The 16,878-nt window shown below is 41.7% G+C and overlaps 1 protein-coding gene across 1 annotated transcript; it reads right to left on the bottom strand.

Annotated features, from left to right (window-relative positions):
* Positions 1 to 317: 317 nt before the first annotated feature.
* On the bottom strand, positions 318 to 16,306 carry LOC135523575 (collagen alpha-1(IX) chain-like). Its single transcript, XM_064950350.1, has 32 exons — positions 16,026 to 16,306; positions 15,330 to 15,404; positions 15,107 to 15,145; positions 14,954 to 15,016; positions 13,450 to 13,503; positions 13,182 to 13,217; positions 10,641 to 10,664; positions 10,478 to 10,531; positions 10,267 to 10,320; positions 9,962 to 9,994; positions 9,762 to 9,818; positions 9,576 to 9,629; positions 9,427 to 9,480; positions 9,206 to 9,259; positions 8,920 to 8,973; positions 8,723 to 8,776; positions 8,456 to 8,509; positions 8,209 to 8,262; positions 8,052 to 8,105; positions 7,895 to 7,939; positions 7,739 to 7,792; positions 7,538 to 7,591; positions 7,093 to 7,146; positions 5,119 to 5,190; positions 4,996 to 5,031; positions 4,699 to 4,743; positions 4,586 to 4,618; positions 4,040 to 4,186; positions 2,614 to 2,668; positions 2,284 to 2,472; positions 1,986 to 2,063; positions 318 to 1,806 (listed from the first exon to the last, which is right to left on the bottom strand). The coding sequence occupies exons 1-32, from the start codon at positions 16,098 to 16,100 to the stop codon at positions 1,601 to 1,603; spliced, it is 2,064 nt and encodes a 687-aa protein (XP_064806422.1). The 5' UTR covers positions 16,101 to 16,306; the 3' UTR covers positions 318 to 1,600.
* Between the last annotated feature and the right edge of the window lie 572 nt (positions 16,307 to 16,878).

The following is a 16,878-nucleotide window of genomic DNA, read 5'->3' as shown; positions in this document are numbered from 1 at the left end:
AGATTTAGATCTGTCTATGGGACTGCTGACTGGAACTGTGGCAGAGAAAGAAGCAGATTACATACTGTTTCATAGAAGATCATGAGAAACCAATTCAGCTAATGAAAGAATTATACTAGAATATTTCCAAAAAACATGACTAACTGTACAAAAATAAGCTGTGAGCAGTCACAGTGGAGGTGTTCCGGTGGTAAACGGCTTTAAACTGATAATGTACGTTTAATTCATTTAGTGACACATAACTTGCCAAAATTAAGGTATACTTAAGTGCTTTTGGTTTAAATGAGAAGCGTGGGCTCAATTACAGGAGAGTCATTTATTGATTCAACCCTCCCCTACCTCGTTACATGTCCCTCAAGGCATACTTAATAACAATCATCTTCTCTGCATAGGAAAACTACAGTCTAATGCACAAAGACACACAGCATTTTCAGCAAATGAATCAATTACTTTTATGGAGATATTTTTTAAATGGCTGTTGGTAACACCCTAGATATGGGGACAGTCAAGCTTTCTAGTGTCCCCTTGTGGCTATATTTGTACCACAGGCCATCCAATGATTTGAGTCTGTAGAACTCTGCATGCCTCAGAAAATGTCTCAATAGGGCCCACTGGAGATGTGTGAAATTAGCTGAAAAACATGTTGCTGGATTTTCGTTGGAGTCTTTCATACAAAACATGCAGGACTTTATCAAAATGTTTTTATTTTCTCATTTGTACAACCTTTGATGTCACCTCCTCTGACTTTTATAATAAATAAGAATGGCATATACAATTTCTACATATGTCTTCGAACAACACTGCCCTCCTAGTTCTCCCATCACAAAAACAGTCATCATGACAAAGAAAATCCTACATCAGGAAGACGATAAAGCATAGGGGTTGGTGAGTGTATATGCAACAAAGATACTCGCAAACAAATGAAAGTCATTGAACCAACAGTATACCGGTAATTTGTATGAAAGCTCGGTATTGACACTAATACATAAACATACAGAATTCAGTGAATTAAAACTGGTTGGCACATTGTTGCTTAAAGCACAGTTAGTCTGGTCTGTTGGGGTTTTAACTTGGTTCATATTTAACAAAAAACAAAGCCTACAGTCCCCAATAACATCACAATTAGTTTGCCCAAAAAAATGTCATGCTCTTTTTATTTTACAGTACAAAGAGGGCAAAAGCTAGAGCTGAGGTAAAAAAACAAAAACTTGCTAAACTTTGTCAGAGGGATAGGGGTGTTCCAACAGCTAAGGAATACTGAAATGCATTTTAGAGGGGTGTAACAAAACAATAAAACAATATACAAACAATCAGTCAAAACACATCAAACAAAGTAATGTTTCTTCCACGGGGTTGGTGGTACATTTTCATCTCATTTCAATTTGAATTCATTCAAATCAGGAAGTTAACTGAAATTCCAATTCTATTCCATTTCCTGCTTTTCAATGAGAAACATTTGAATTTCAGTTTACTTCCTGAATTGACTGAATTTAAATGGAATTGACCCCAAACCTGATCTTCCGTGGCACATTAGTTAGTTCCTCCATTAGTCTCTTAATAGTTTGGCCCCTGTGGCCCTCTCAGTTCAGGGACTCACATCTTATTCCTCATTTGGCCCTTTCATGCTGGAATCTTTCGCAGATATCGGTGACGCCACCATAGGCAGGATGCACTGTGACGACTCGCAGTAGCCGTTGAGGCCAGGACGACCAGGAGACCCTGGAACGCCGGGAATACCGGGAACGCCGTGTGGCCCTCTCTCGCCGTCGCGGCCGTCTGTGCCATAGGCGGCTCTACCGTGATCACCTGTGGATAGAGTGGTCGGTTGAGACTTGTAAATGAATGTGGAACTAAAAAGCTAGCTAGACATGTCTGTATGCTGAGCATATAGAGACTTGGCGCATATTGAGATAGTACAGTAGTTATGGCTATAGCCTTCATTATTATGGTGTGGGTGTGAAGCCTCTTGTGACTGGAATCTTTACCTGGTAGACCGGGTGCTCCAGGTGCTCCTTTAACCCCTCTCGCTGTGGGTCCTATGTCTCCTCTGTCGCCCGTGTCACCTACGCAGAACGTATACGTGATCATCAATTCAAGTGACGTTTAGGGATGCAGGATGACTGTAGTGAACTTCACTTGTGATGGCACAAACAATCCTAATTATTCAAATGGAGATCATGACACTACTGCTACCAGCCTGCTTCAGCCAACTTGTCATTGTCTTAACAAACTAGGCCATAATATTACATTTCAGATATATTTCCACCCTTTTTAGAGACCAACCTTTGGGCCCTTTGCGACCCAGTAGTCCTGGAGGTCCTTTGAGACCTGGCAGTCCTCTGACCCCGTCCAGTCCTGGGTAGCCGTTCTCTCCGGAGGGGCCTGCAGGACCAGGGGGGCCAGGGGGACCTGGCAGTCCAGAGATGCCTGTCTCAGGCCTCCTCAGGCTGGCTGCTAGCTGGGCTAGCTGCTCTATAGCACAGGAAGGGAAAAGGATGGGGGGGGGGGGTCAGTTCAATGAAACCTATGGACCTGCCTTATCAGATGTGATGGGTTCAGTAATGGCCAATATCAAATGGATAAGAGTTTGATATGAAAATGATCTTGACTTACCTTGCATTACCCTCATGCAAACTTGTGTGATGTGTGTATCGCTTGGTTTTTTCCCCTGGGAAAACAGGTAGTTGTTGAGAGAATTGTGGTGTTAACCGGTAACTAACGCTATTCATAGCTAGCCACACAGGCATTTTTCGTGAAATGTCTTAGCCCAGGGACATACTTAAAGAGATTCTCTGGTACTTTTGCAAACTCTTTAGCCAGTAGTTCTGAATGTAGTGCTCATGAGCCAAAAGTGGTCCACGAAAATTGCCTACTATGTCACGTGTGCAGATAGGTGCAACACGTCATTGATCTCTCTCGCTCTGCTGTGTGTGCCTCTTGCTAGCTGTCACTCAAATGGCAAGGGGCTGAAGCTCATTGGCTAGAACTCGAATTGCTAGGGGGCTATCCCACATGGGGGATTATGTAGTGAAAATGGAGCAGCACAGCTTCCAGAAAAACAGTCGCTTTCAAAACGACGGATTTCGTAACTAATTGAGGTAAGACAGTCATTCTCATAGATTATGCATGTATGAACTACACATTGACACATACAGCCCAAAACGGGAGGTTCAAAAAATACTTAGTAGACGCCAAAGTTCGGGAGCATGTCTTTAACACAGGGCAAAGTCATCATGTGAATTCTGCTGTCTCCTCCAGTCTAGTCCATATGAGTGCAGTACTAAGAAACAGCTCTCTTTGACTCCTGCTCTGTTTCAGGCACTTGTGTGATGTGTGTATCGCTTGGTTTTTTTCCCTGGGAAAACAGGTAGTTGTTGAGAGAATTGTGGTGTTAACCGGTAACTAACGCTATTCATAGCTAGCCACACAGGCATTTTTCGTGAAATGTCTTAGCCCAGGGACATACTTAAAGAGATTCTCTGGTACTTTTGCAAACTCTTTAGCCAGTAGTTCTGAATGTAGTGCTCATGAGCCAAAAGTGGTCCACGAAAATTGCCTACTATGTCACGTGTGCAGATAGGTGCAACACGTCATTGATCTCTCTCGCTCTGCTGTGTGTGCCTCTTGCTAGCTGTCACTCAAATGGCAAGGGGCTGAAGCTCATTGGCTAGAACTCGAATTGCTAGGGGGCTATCCCACATGGGGGATTATGTAGTGAAAATGGAGCAGCACAGCTTCCAGAAAAACAGTCGCTTTCAAAACGACGGATTTCGTAACTAATTGAGGTAAGACAGTCATTCTCATAGATTATGCATGTATGAACTACACATTGACACATACAGCCCAAAACGGGAGGTTCAAAAAATACTTAGTAGACGCCAAAGTTCGGGAGCATGTCTTTAACACAGGGCAAAGTCATCATGTGAATTCTGCTGTCTCCTCCAGTCTAGTCCATATGAGTGCAGTACTAAGAAACAGCTCTCTTTGACTCCTGCTCTGTTTCAGGCCCCCAGATCTGGTTAATTGTTAAAGGGCCTACCGCTGGCCCCTGTGTCCCTGGCAGTCCTGGCACCCCTCTGTCTCCCTGCATGCCACGTGGTCCAGGTTGGCCCGGCTTGCCCTCTGGGCCTGGTATGCCCCGGCCGCCCTCTGGCCCTTTGTTTCCAGTCTCTCCTGGTCTGCCCGTCTGAAAACAGCGACAGAGCGCGACACAATGGCATTCAACATTCATTCAAAACAAAAGGTAAAATTGTATTACACAGACTGGACCATTGGGAGGATAGACAATGCTGTCTGTCTAGGTCTAGGATCATGTGTTTCAGGCATGTAATCCTACAGTGTGCAAGGCTTTCTTTTGGCATGGCGCAAACACTGTGAAGTGATTCAGTAATGAGAAATGATGATGCTCACGTGTACGTGACTTCTAGCATTAGACAGCTCCATGAAGCTGTGGCATCTAATCATGATGAGTCCCCTATGATTTTGGGACAAACAGGTATCACATTATGTGTGTACTGGACATAAGTGGCCTAGTCCATGCCAACAGAGAGCTGTAGCAGTAAGCGATGCTATAAACTGGACTCACCGATCCTTTCTCTCCTGGCTCCCCTTCGTCACCCTATAGTGAAACAGAATCAGTACTCTTTCACTTTCAAACAAATGTTGGGCACAGCAACGTTTTTTTCTTTATTTACTCACAAAGTCCCCTCTGTCTCCCGCGGTGCCCTCTGAACCTGCTTCTCCCTAAATCAATGAGTAGAAATGTCTTTGTTAGAGAAAACACATGACTTACAGGATCATTAACATGTATCCATCCCAAGTAGGCCTTGGTGGGGCCTTCTGTACTCTTCTGGTAGCTCCTAGTGCTTGATGTTACTCATTTGAATTCACTCCATTCATCGTCTTCCATCATTTGATGGCTACATAGAATATGGTCACCTCCCTTATGTAGGAATGCACTATTCGGTCGGTTGAGATGGTATTGATAGAACTTACTTGTTCTCCTTGAGCACCGGTCAAACCGACTGCACCCTGGAGAGATAGGAATAGGACAATTATATTTTGCTTTTACACATGAACTTCTGCTTCTGCTTTTGTGGCACCTTTTCTATTCCTTACCCTGTCTCCATTCTGTCCAACCAGGCCAGCAGGGCCAGGCAAACCAAGAAGCCCGAGATCCCCTTTACCTCCCTGTAAAAAATAAATAAATATATATACACACACACACTTCAAAAACTCTTAACACAGTGGATTGCCTGTGCAACACTCTAACCTCTCCCCCTCAACTTCAGCTGACTACATTTGCACCAAAACATTTTTTTGTTGTTGCTGGAAATAAACATGTGGAAACGGGTCAGCTGGAAAGGGTATTGGGGGCACACTCCATGAGATGTTTTTGGAAGTGTGGGTACTGATTGTGGCATACTCTCAAGCAACTGGTTTAAGGAATGCCTGGGAAACAGAGGGTTCTTTCAGGCTTTTCAGTCTATTTTCCTGGCCTGAATCCTCCTCTCTGAAGAAATACCCATGGGCCCATTGACCAGTGTAACAAGACTCCATTCATGCCCCCTCATCGGCGGATTACAGTATTACTGCAGTCTGGAGGCTTATAAAGGGCTGCCACTTTCAATTTGAGAGAGCATACGGCTCCACTTCCTTGGAGTGGGTTTGCTCTTAGGCACTGGCAGTCAGCTTGGTTGAGCCGAATGGTTCCTATGGTAACTATGCCCATGTTAAATGGTATATGTATGGAATGATAGCAGATAATAGCGATACACACTGAGTGTACAAAACATTAAGAACATTAAGAACATTCCTAATATTGAGTTGCACCCCCTGTTTTGCCTTCAGAACAGCCTCAATTAATCTAGGGCATGCGTTCCACAGGGATGCTGGCCCATGTTGACTCCAATGCTTCACAGTTGTGTCAAGTTCACTGGATGTCCTTTGGATGGTGAACCATTCTTGATACACACAGGAAACTGTTGAGCGTGAAAAACTCACACCGGTGCGCCTGGCATCTACTACCATACTCTGTTCAGAGGCACTCAAATCTTGTCTTGTCCATTTACCCTCTGAATGGCACACATACACAATCCATGTCTCGAGTGTCTCAAGGCTTAAAAATCCTTCTTTAGTCTGTCACCTCCCCTTCATCTACACTGATTGAAGTGGATTTAACAAGTGACATCAATTAGGGATCGTAGCTTTCACCTGGATTCCCCTGGTCAGTCTAAGTCACGGAAAGAGCAGGTGTTTCTAATGTTTTTGTACGCTCAGTGCATTGTTTACACTGATGGCATGTCATATATAAATAGCAAAAGATTGTTGGTGTGGATAGGTGAGGCTTGTGTTATTTGCACTCTGCGGTGTCCTAGTTCCAAGAAAGGCTGGCAGGAAAGGCAGTGTAATGAAAATAACATGCGAGGAAAGTAAGCATGAATAATTACATATCCAATTATATCAACACCATTTTAATGTTAAGAGACCAGCATTGACTTTGTTCTCGCCACACAGCACACAATCCAAAAAAAGGTAATTTATTTCATACTCTTTGTTTTCTTCCTCCTCTTTCACACCATCTTCATCATGTTCTTGTCTTCCTCTTCTTTCCCCACCACAGTATCATCATAATCCATCACATTGCAAACCACAAAATCCTGTTCTGTATTCTGAATTGAACTGGCTTCACTCTGATATTTTCTTGTCTGCATCTTACCTTACCAATCCTTGCATTTTCTCACAACAAAGTCTGATGACTGGAGCACCACACGGTTCTGTGCTTGGCCACTTGGTCATTACTTCCCATGGCTTTTTCCCATCATTCTTGTGCAGAAGATGCTCAACTCCTTCTATTCTTCCACCTGTTTACTACCCAGGTTACAGATTGCACCAGCATCTTAGCCTAGTTCATTTGTATGCTTCAAGTTCATTGGTCAGTTTGATAATCATGGTTCATTCCGTAGTAATTGTATGGATGTTTGCGACAAATTGTCAAATGCTTTATTCATTGTGGTTCATGATACATATAATGGGCTTGTTTTGGGGCTATGAGTATGTCAGTTATATGGGTATGTTGGGCTGTTGACTTACCCTGGGTCCAGGTGCCCCTGCAGGTCCATCTGGGCCACGCACTCCTCTTTCACCCTACAGCGAAATAAGAGAAGTATAGTAGGGAGTTATAGAGCAGAAATTGGGCTGCAATCACAGATTTATTATAGTCTAGTGGTCCAAGACCTTCCCAAATGAATCACATGAAGTTCTGAGCTTGTTGAACAATGCTTATAGTACTATAGAGCAAAGGTTGTGCGTGGCAATAGAGTTCAAATGCTTTGTGCTGATCTTGTTCATTCTATTGTTCAGTTACTTAGCTTACACCTTTATCCCTAATTCCCTAACCCTAAAAGGGTTGCTAAATCACACAGCTCCAAATGATTTATTCAAACGGCTGAAGTTCATACGAGACCTTGAAAAGAGCAATCCAACTTGATAGTGTTTTATGGCTTTCTGAATCACATATTCTTTAAAACATACTCACTGGTCCACCTCTTGCACCGACAGGTCCCACCTCTCCCTGCTCGCCACGTTCCCCCTGTAAACAAAGCAAGTCACCATGAGATCTCTCATGCTACTGGTGCAAGTATGAGAGGGACTTATGTATACTGTGTCAGAGTATTTGGTTTCATCACTGTCAATTCATGTGATTTGATATTCATCATTAGACTTTCTCTTGACTTACGGATTTCCCAGGAGACCCCATTAGTCCTCCAGAACCGGGGTCGCCAGAGTTACCCTAGTAACAAAGAGAGGAAAACATAAGATTCTCTACAATAGAGATTCATATACTGTAAGGTCAATAACTGGTTTTATTCATACATTTATAATGTTCCCCTACCATCTCGCCACTTTTTCCTTTAGGACCATAAGCGCCTGGCAAACCCTATGGCGAGAATCACATCAAAACAAATGAACCGCCAAACAAACCTGAACAAATACAAATGTAGAATGGATATGGTGAATCAGAGATGCAAGGGGTCAGAGGTCACACTTACAGGGAGTCCTTGGAGACCAGCATCACCTGGACTGCCAACTTTCCCAGTAATACCCTTAAAATTATAGAAAGAGAAACAACAGCATGTCAATCTTACTTATTTCCTGTATGTACATCCTCATTTAGCCTATGTCTTTGAACAGCAGTTTGAGCTGTACCTTAGATGCTGGTAATCCGGGGATTCCTTCACGTCCATCGGGCCCAGCTAGACCCTGTCCATGGGAGAAAGAACAGGGGAGTTGAGCGTTAACAAAGAAGATTAGCTTCATGGCATGTGTATTGAGTCAGCTGTATGGAGTCCATGAACATAAGCTCGTGCTGTGTGTAACGTCATAGATGTCACGGATGAGATGTTAGTCGATAATAAATCAGATTTGGTAAGGCTGTGGTGTGTACAATACTTACAGGCTCCCCTTTGCCCCCTGGAAGGCCCCTTATTCCTTGTGGCCCTCGGGCCCCCTGCACAACAACACACAGTGAGTAAAAGTCTTTATGCTGTACATTATTTGATAGATAGAGTGCACCGGTATGAATCATCGGCAGGTTTTTGCTTTTGAAAGTGAATGACCATGTGCTCTGTTGTTCTGCAGTGATAATATAACAGTAATAATAATAATGATGATATAACAGTGATAATATATTTGTGTGACGGTGTGATGTTTTAGTACTTACTTGACCCCCGTTTGGTCCATTCTCGCCCACTAATCCTCTTTGGCCCACGTCACCCTAAAAACGGAAAAACACATTTCTTAAACCAAAATAGTAGAAAATAAGTTGAGATGTTACTGTAATGTGAGTGGTCATGGTGAAAGAGGTCATGGTGAAAAAGAGGTGAATGTCACGGTGTTAAAAACAAGACAGGCACTTACTGAGCCACCCTGAATTCCTTGGGGACCAAGGTCTCCAAACGTTCCACGTGGTCCCTGTTATCAAACACATTTCAGATGTCAAATATACATTTTTTTAATGCATTTACTAGAGTGCTCAAACATAAGTTGTGGGATGTTGAAGTTTGGCAGTGCTGAAACAGGCCAAGCTGAAGTCATTTTTTACAGCAATTTTGCACCCGCTGAGGATGGCAGTAATATATAGTACATAGCTATCTTGGGCATTCATCCGATGATGTCAAGCAATGTGTGACCTCATGACCCTTACCCTGTCACCTTTGAGGCCCATCATGCCTGTTATTCCCCTGGGTCCCCCTTGGCCCTAAAATCACTCAGCAGAAAGAGAATAGTGAGAGAGAGAGAGAGAGAAAGAGAGAGAGAGGAAGAAGCCATTTTCAATTTAAAAAAAATACATGTCTCATAGCCACATTGTGAATGGCACATTCATATTTATACGAATTTGTGAGAGAATATATTCAAATATTTTACTGGTAGTCCTTGAGCTCCCATCTCGCCCTCTCCTGCCTGGTCTCCTTCTTCTCCCTGTAGAGAACATCAAACAAATATCACAATCATTATTATTGACCTTTAGTGTATTTGTTGATATTCTATTGGGATGAAAAGGGGAGAGAGGTTACCTTGTGTCCTTGCTTTCCAGGCTCACCAGACTCTCCTTTTACCCCTTTGTGGCCCTAAAGAGAAACCATACAATGTTACAGCTATATGCAAGCTAGTTTCACTGACAAGATACAGCATCAACATCTATAGTATATTAGTATCAACGACCAACCGTAGTATAGTATAAATATTTGTTATATAGTCACCTTCATGCCTGGGAGGCCAGAATATCCGTTAAGACCAGAAGGACAGGCATTGGGACACTGAAAAACACAAGTAAAGCCTATTTGAGGTCATCTAAGAGCCCTGCCACAGGGGGGCTCCGCTGAAAAGTTTACCCATCATCAGCATCAGGGTAGACATGCATAGCTGTGGTGCCCTTAAAGGAAACTTGTGAACGCCTTACCAGGTCTTCCCCCTTATACACGCCAGGAAGACCCTGGGGATAAAAAGAGAAAAACACAATTTTAATGACATTTCTGTCTTTGAAGTTGTTGTCGGCGAAACTGGGGCTGGTTGTCATACAGGTTGGTTGCTGCAGTGCTCTTAAAAATGTACAGGATGCTGTAAATTGGCTCCCCTTTAATACATTTCATGGCACACAGAACTATGCAGCTATTACATCACATGGGACTCACGTGGGTTTTCAACTGTACTAAGGATGACAACACTAATATGGAACTAAATGATCATGAAAATAAATATATTTACCCTGGGCCCTGCAGGTCCAGGAAGCCCCACTGGCCCCCTCCTTCCCAGTGATCCCTATAAATAATAATAACACATTTTACAAGTAAATGAATGCAATAATTTAACAAGTTAGAAGTATTGACTGCAATATAATAAGATATTGAAAAAGTTGGAAGCCCTGTGTATCTAGCTATCGTTTCTCTAAATGATGAAAAAAGCAGTCAGTACTCACTGGGGTTCCGACTTTGCCAAGCTCGCCCACCAACCCTTGTGCACCAGCTGCTCCCTGTCAGCAAAACAAAATGGACATGACACAGTACTAATGTACTGTATTCTCTTGAATTTAAATACATTCTTCCTCATTCAGGTGTGGGACCAATAGTAAAAGCACTCACATCAGGCCCATCGGGTCCCTCGCCCTGTGGGAGACAAGAGAGAATTCATGGAGAGGCTTGAAGGTGTAAAACTGAGGTAAAGTTGCATGTGTCTGTATCAACAAGTTCATCAATGCAGTAACAAGGGTACAGTAATAAAAGGCACCATTTTAAACAATGCCATTTCAATAAATCTGTCCTTATAGTTTATTTTACCTTTATTTAACTAGGCAAGTCAGTTAAGAACAAATTTTTATTTTCAATGACAGCCTAGGAACAGTGGGTTAACTGCCTGTTCAGGGGCAGAACAACAGATTTGTACCTTGTCAGCTCGGGGGTTTGAACTTGCAACCTTCCGGTTACTTGACCAACGCTCTAACCACTAGGCTACCCTGCCGCCCCATGTCATACCCTTATAATTGTCATATCCTAGGTGGGCATTTTCATTTCATATATGATTTCAGATCAACTAATGGGTGTGTGTGTATAATTCTTATACAATGCTGAGTTCAGAACATCTCAGAATTTTGCAAATACCAGCATACAACTGTGGAAAATCCACTGGTAATTACTAGTGGGAAACTCATCTATCATCCCCGTGCTCCGAGGTTTTCACTTGCACCTCTCTGGTGTCATTTGTCAACAAACAAGACAGCAAGCATTGCGGCATTTTCAGCAGTTGTTGTTTATGGTAAGAAAAAATACACATTGTTTGATTTAGAAAGTGAAAGCAGCTCAATGTATACTTTTATGGGCAGAAATTTGCTAAACAATCACAAGCCTTCTATTGATCTCCATGTTTGATAATATTTCCCAAAACGTGAATGCACCCAACTCGTATTTATAAATCCACAACTGGTAATTACCACCTTCCCACTTGGTTATGAACGCAGCATTAGACAATTTTATGGGTGTGTCCTATAGTTATATGGTCCTTGAGAGGGAGGAGCCTATTCCAGATGTCCAGTCATTTCAGTGGATGGGTAAGACAAGTCCTTGGAGGGGATGGTCCCATCCTTATGGTAGTATAACAATCCACGGAAACAAGTGAGGTCGATCCCTTTCCAGATTATGTTTGGTCATTTCTGCATGATTACCGTAGAGGCGACAGTTGAAGTCGAAAGTTTACATAGTATACATACACTTAGGTTGAAGTCATTAAAACTTGTTTTTCAACCACTCCACAAATGTCTTGTCAACAAACGATAGTTTTGGCAAGTCAGTTAGGACATCTACTATGTGCATGACATAAGTAATTTTTCCAACTGTTGTTTACAGACAGATTATTTCACTTAATAATTCACTGTATCACAATTCCAGTGGGTCAGAAGTTTACATACACTAAGTTGACTGTGCCTTTAAACAGCTTGGAAAATTCCAGAAAATGATGCCATGACTTTAGAAGCTTCTGATAGGCTAATTGACATAATTTGAGTCAATTGGAGGTGTACCTGTGGATGTATTTCAAGGCCTACCTTCAAACTCAGTTCCTCTTTGCTTGACATCGAGGGAAAATCAAAAGAAATCAGCCAAGAACTCAGAAAAAATTGTAGACCTATAACAAGTCCTATATCGACATAACCTGAAAGGCCACTCAGCAAGGAAAAAGCCACTACTCCAAAACCGCCATAAAAAAGCCAGACTACGGTTTGCAACTGCACATGGGGACAAAGATCGTACTTTTTGGAGAAATGTCCTCTGGTCTGATGAAACAAAAATAAAACTGTTTGGCCATAATGACCATCGTTATGTTTGGAGGAAAAAGGGGGAGTCTTGCAAGCCGAAGAACACCATCCCAACCGTGAAGCACGGGGGTGGCAGCATCATGTTGTGGGGGTGCTTTACTGCAGGGGGGACTGGTGCGCTTCACACAATAGATGGCATCATGATGAAGAAAAATGATGTGGATATATTGAATAACATCTCAAGATATCAGTCAGGAAGTTCAGGTCTTCCAAATGAACAATGACCCCAAGCATACTTCCAAAGTTGTGGCAAAATGGCTTAAGGACAACAAAGTCAAGGTATTGGAGAGGCCATCACAAAGCCCTGACCTAAATACCATAGCAAATTTGTGGGCAGAACTGAAAAATCGTGTGCGAGCAAGGAGGCCTACAAACCTGACTCAGTTACACCAGCTCTGTCAAGAGGAATGGGCAAAAATTCACCCAACCTATTGTGGGAAGCTTGTGGAATGCTACCTGAGACGTTTGACCCAAGTTAAACAATTTAAAGGCAATGCTACCACATACTAATTAAGTGTATGTAAACTTCTGATCCACTGGGAATGTGATGAAAGAAATAAAAACTGAAATAAATAATTATCTCTACTATTATTCTGACATTTCACATTCTTAAAATAAAGTGGTGATCCTAACTGACCTAAAACAGGGAATTTTTACTAGGATTAAATGTCAGGAATTGTGAAAAACTGAGTATAAATATTTGGCTATGGTGTGTTAAAACTTCCGACTTCAACTTTATCTCATAATGGACAATATCCCTATTACATCCCTATTATACATTCATTGTTAACACATTTAGTTAACCACGCTTACTTACAATCTCCCCGACTTCCCCAGCCTCTCCGGGTTCACCCTGATAGAGAAGCACACAAGATGGTTGGTGATGACAATAACATGGCAGCGAAATAATCTCAACCTTTCATTGCTTTGGAGCATACTGATATTTTCTCATTCATACTCTTCTGACCAGCCTCCACACACCGAGTACTGAGAGTGTACATGCATTATATTTGTGTACGGCAATATAGATATTAGACAGATAGGGAGGTTATGGATACTTTTGATTTCAAATAAAGAAAACATACTTTTGGTCCAGGAGGCCCATCTGAGCCGAGACCCCCAACAGGTCCAGTGGCACCCTATAGAGGAAACAAAGCTTATATCAACCACACAGAAATATGAATGTCCATGAGTAAACTATATAAAAACGTCAATATGTGTCTTATACCCTCCACTGAAAGAAGTAATTTCATTCTCCCGTTACTCATTCTTAGTGGGATGTTTTAGATTTTGTTCTTTACAAGTATTCAATGGGACTTCTGGGAAATTATAGAAGGACATGATTGTGAAAGTATTCATTAGAAACAATCCATACATTCCTCAATTCCTGAAATAAATTGATTTCAAATAGAACTGTTCCAACACTGAGTTGCTGACACAGTACTCTCTGAGATCACCATCAGTAACAGGGTTGCCTTACTTCAAGGCAATATTACTGTAAATCTGATTTCCATAATAACATTTGCATTTGATAAACACAAAGGAAGGTTTGTAAATCAAATTATGGAAGGCATCTCAATTGAGACTACTCTTAAATTCTGTGTTTGTATCTGGAAGATAATATATGACACAGTATGTGATCAATGCAACTAAACAATGTACTAACTAAACCATTGCATATTTAGTCTACATAAAAGTACATTTCATCATTGACCTTTCATGGATGACCTTGTTTCCTGTACAGTAATTTAGCAATTATAAGACTAAAAATGGGTGTGTCTTCTCTCACACTGTTTAGCCCCTCCTCTTCCACCAGCTACATAAACCATAGGAGGTCACTTAACCAGGCTAACTAGTCCTCCGCCAAGCTTGAATCAATGGATTGAAAAGAGAAGACGCTCTGAACTATCCTCTCAAGATCAAGGAACTACTACCACTCTCTAACTAGTCAATAGCTTTGGCAGGCAACAAAAGAACAGAAATCAGGAATCATTCAAATCAGGAACAGAAAAAATGTATTATAGTTCACTACTTGAAGTCAGTGTTATCAAGGTATTTGCTATTCCTAAAAATATGATCACTATTCACTAAACAAAAGAGAATAGAGAGCTACCCAGCCAAAACTAGTGCATACCTCAACACACCTGGACACCCCCTACTCTGCCAGACACCGTATTCAGCATTATGGCCCAAACGGACAGCACACACATTGTGGCCCTTCTGTTCCAACTTTCCCAGCATACAGTTCTTTCCTGTCAGCCATCACTGGGCGGCCGAATCCCCTGCACCCCCCGACTCACACAAAAGGACCTCTGTTTCCCTGTTTCAGTCAGGAAGCTATTTGAAGCATTCCCCTCTTCTCTTCTCTAAATACCCAGGTTGATGTATCCCACTGACAACCCCCCCCCCCAAACCTTTTGCTCAGGAGCCAATATAAATGACTGACACAGCAGTAGACCCACAGCCCCTTGAGCTTCAGATGTTCAATAGACTCAATGAAGTCTGTTATCTGATTTTGCACTAAGCTTTCCTGCTTTGGGAGTATGAATAACAAACTGGTGGTAAATGTGTGTATTCGGTGTAACTTACGTCTGCCCCTGGTAGGCCGGGTGTTCCGGGAGCTCCTGGTTTTCCGTCTTCCCCATCAGGGCCCTAGGAACAGAGTGCCCATTTCAATGCCATGCTAAAATGTATCAACCATTTATTGGTAGGTTATGGCAAAGGAAATGATAGTCTACTCACAGGGCCGCCTTCTGTGAAGTTATCGTCCCCTCTGTCTCCCTGAAATGAAATAGAAAAAGGAATATTTATTTAATAACCACGTAAAAATCCACATTAGGTTTAAAATGATAGAATAACACAATTAATTCTGGTCTATACCAGGTGAGGTGCTGTACAAAAGATGAGTCTAAAGCCTGAAATGACACAAATAAAGAATAAAATATGAAATCAAAAGATATCTCACATCAATGCCGTCAACTCCAGGCACTCCTGCTATTCCAGGGGGTCCTGCGGGGCCTCTGGGACCGACCAGGCCCCTCTGTGGATAAATACACAATACATAAATACACTAAATGAAATTTAGCTCCAAATCATAGCTGTTGGCGGTCCGTTGGTCAACTCACACAAAAAGATCCATTGTGTGAAATCAGTCATTTTGTGGGAAGTAAGATCAAGAAAAGAAAACCACAAGCCTTTATCCACTATACAAGGGACCGCTCTTTAAGTAATTGCATATGTTGAGAATATTTTTGTTGAGATTCCCAACCTATTGGTTCCATATGTCAGCATAGATAGTTATTTGTCCTACACACACCTCTAAATCATGCAGCTATTTACAAAAGAAAGAAATAGTCCACTAATCAATAGGCATATTATGGTAGGTCTAATGTATATGTAAACTATATGATTCAACGAATCTGTAAATGCATAGAAAGTGTTTCAAATCATTTGGGAGTCTGAGCATCCCAGCCTATCCCATCCATGGGAAATTCCATCCCAATAACACAGGACAATATAATATGAAGAAAAGCAGTCATACATGCCTGTCATTACAAACCAGTCATACATGCCTGTCATTACAAACCAGTCATACATTGTGGCTGGCAAACAAATCTATGTGAACCACTTGAGAAGAAAATAGCCGTACTTTGTGACTTACCTGAGCGGAGCAAATAAGGATAATTTGCAATAAAATCACCAGTAATGACTCCCGATATATCCTGGCGCGAGTCATGGTCGTCCCAAAGACAAGGAAATCGCAAAAAGTCCCTTTTCCCGGATTAGTTGGGATTTACGGACCACCTGTCAATATTCCCCAACTGAACCCCACAGTAGACTGAAAGGTACCATGTACTATTAAAATGAATGTTTATTCATGATGGACTGGAGAGCTGGAAAGTGGTTGGAGGAGGGATGGAAGGTGCGCACAAGGCGAGGGTTTCTCTGTGAGACAAGGGTGGGATTTATAATGTTCTCTCAAGATGTATAAATACTTGCAACTTTCGCTTACTTGTAGTTTGTCAACTAAACGCTTGTATTCCAACAGTTTATTACATATTGTAAAAATGAAAAATAAATAACAAATCCAACCTAGCTTACTTCTGCACATGTATAACATACAACATAAATGATGTTGCTGTTGCACTCATCGATGCAATATTTCTTCAACATAGAGTTTGTAAATGAGCAAAATGAATTTAAATCTGTCAGCCTGATTTGATTTTAGACAATGTTGGCTGCCTACAATAAATTAACGCGAGTGAGATCTATTATTCAACAAACACATATCCCGACTGATTACATTGTCAATTTTGATTGACTTGCTTTAATATTTGTTTTTTTATATAGCCATCTCATAGAGAGAAATACAGTAGTAATGTCGTCTTTTTTTGTAGGCACTAACTCAACCATGGTTCGTTGGACAAAGCCTTTGAGGAAAATTAATGGCGTTTTTGGATAAACGCCTAAAATAAGATCTGTGGTAAACAGGCTTAAGAAAGTGTATGCGTTTT

This window comes from Oncorhynchus masou, chromosome 4 (genome assembly GCF_036934945.1).
Source record: "Oncorhynchus masou masou isolate Uvic2021 chromosome 4, UVic_Omas_1.1, whole genome shotgun sequence".
Classification (NCBI taxonomy): domain Eukaryota; kingdom Metazoa; phylum Chordata; class Actinopteri; order Salmoniformes; family Salmonidae; genus Oncorhynchus; species Oncorhynchus masou.
This window is presented reverse-complemented; position numbering and strand designations above follow the sequence as displayed.

Excerpts from the sequence above, each read along its gene's own strand:
- LOC135523575 (XM_064950350.1), bottom strand. The coding sequence starts at position 16,100 with ATGACTCGCGCCAGGATATATCGGGAGTCATTACTGGTGATTTTATTG. Across the intron at positions 9,630-9,761 it reads CTGGCCTCCCAGGCATGAAG|GGCCACAAAGGGGTAAAAGG; the intron begins GTGACTATATAA and ends GTTTCTCTTTAG. Across the intron at positions 9,260-9,426 it reads TGGGAGCTCAAGGACTACCA|GGCCAAGGGGGACCCAGGGG; the intron begins GTAAAATATTTG and ends GAGTGATTTTAG.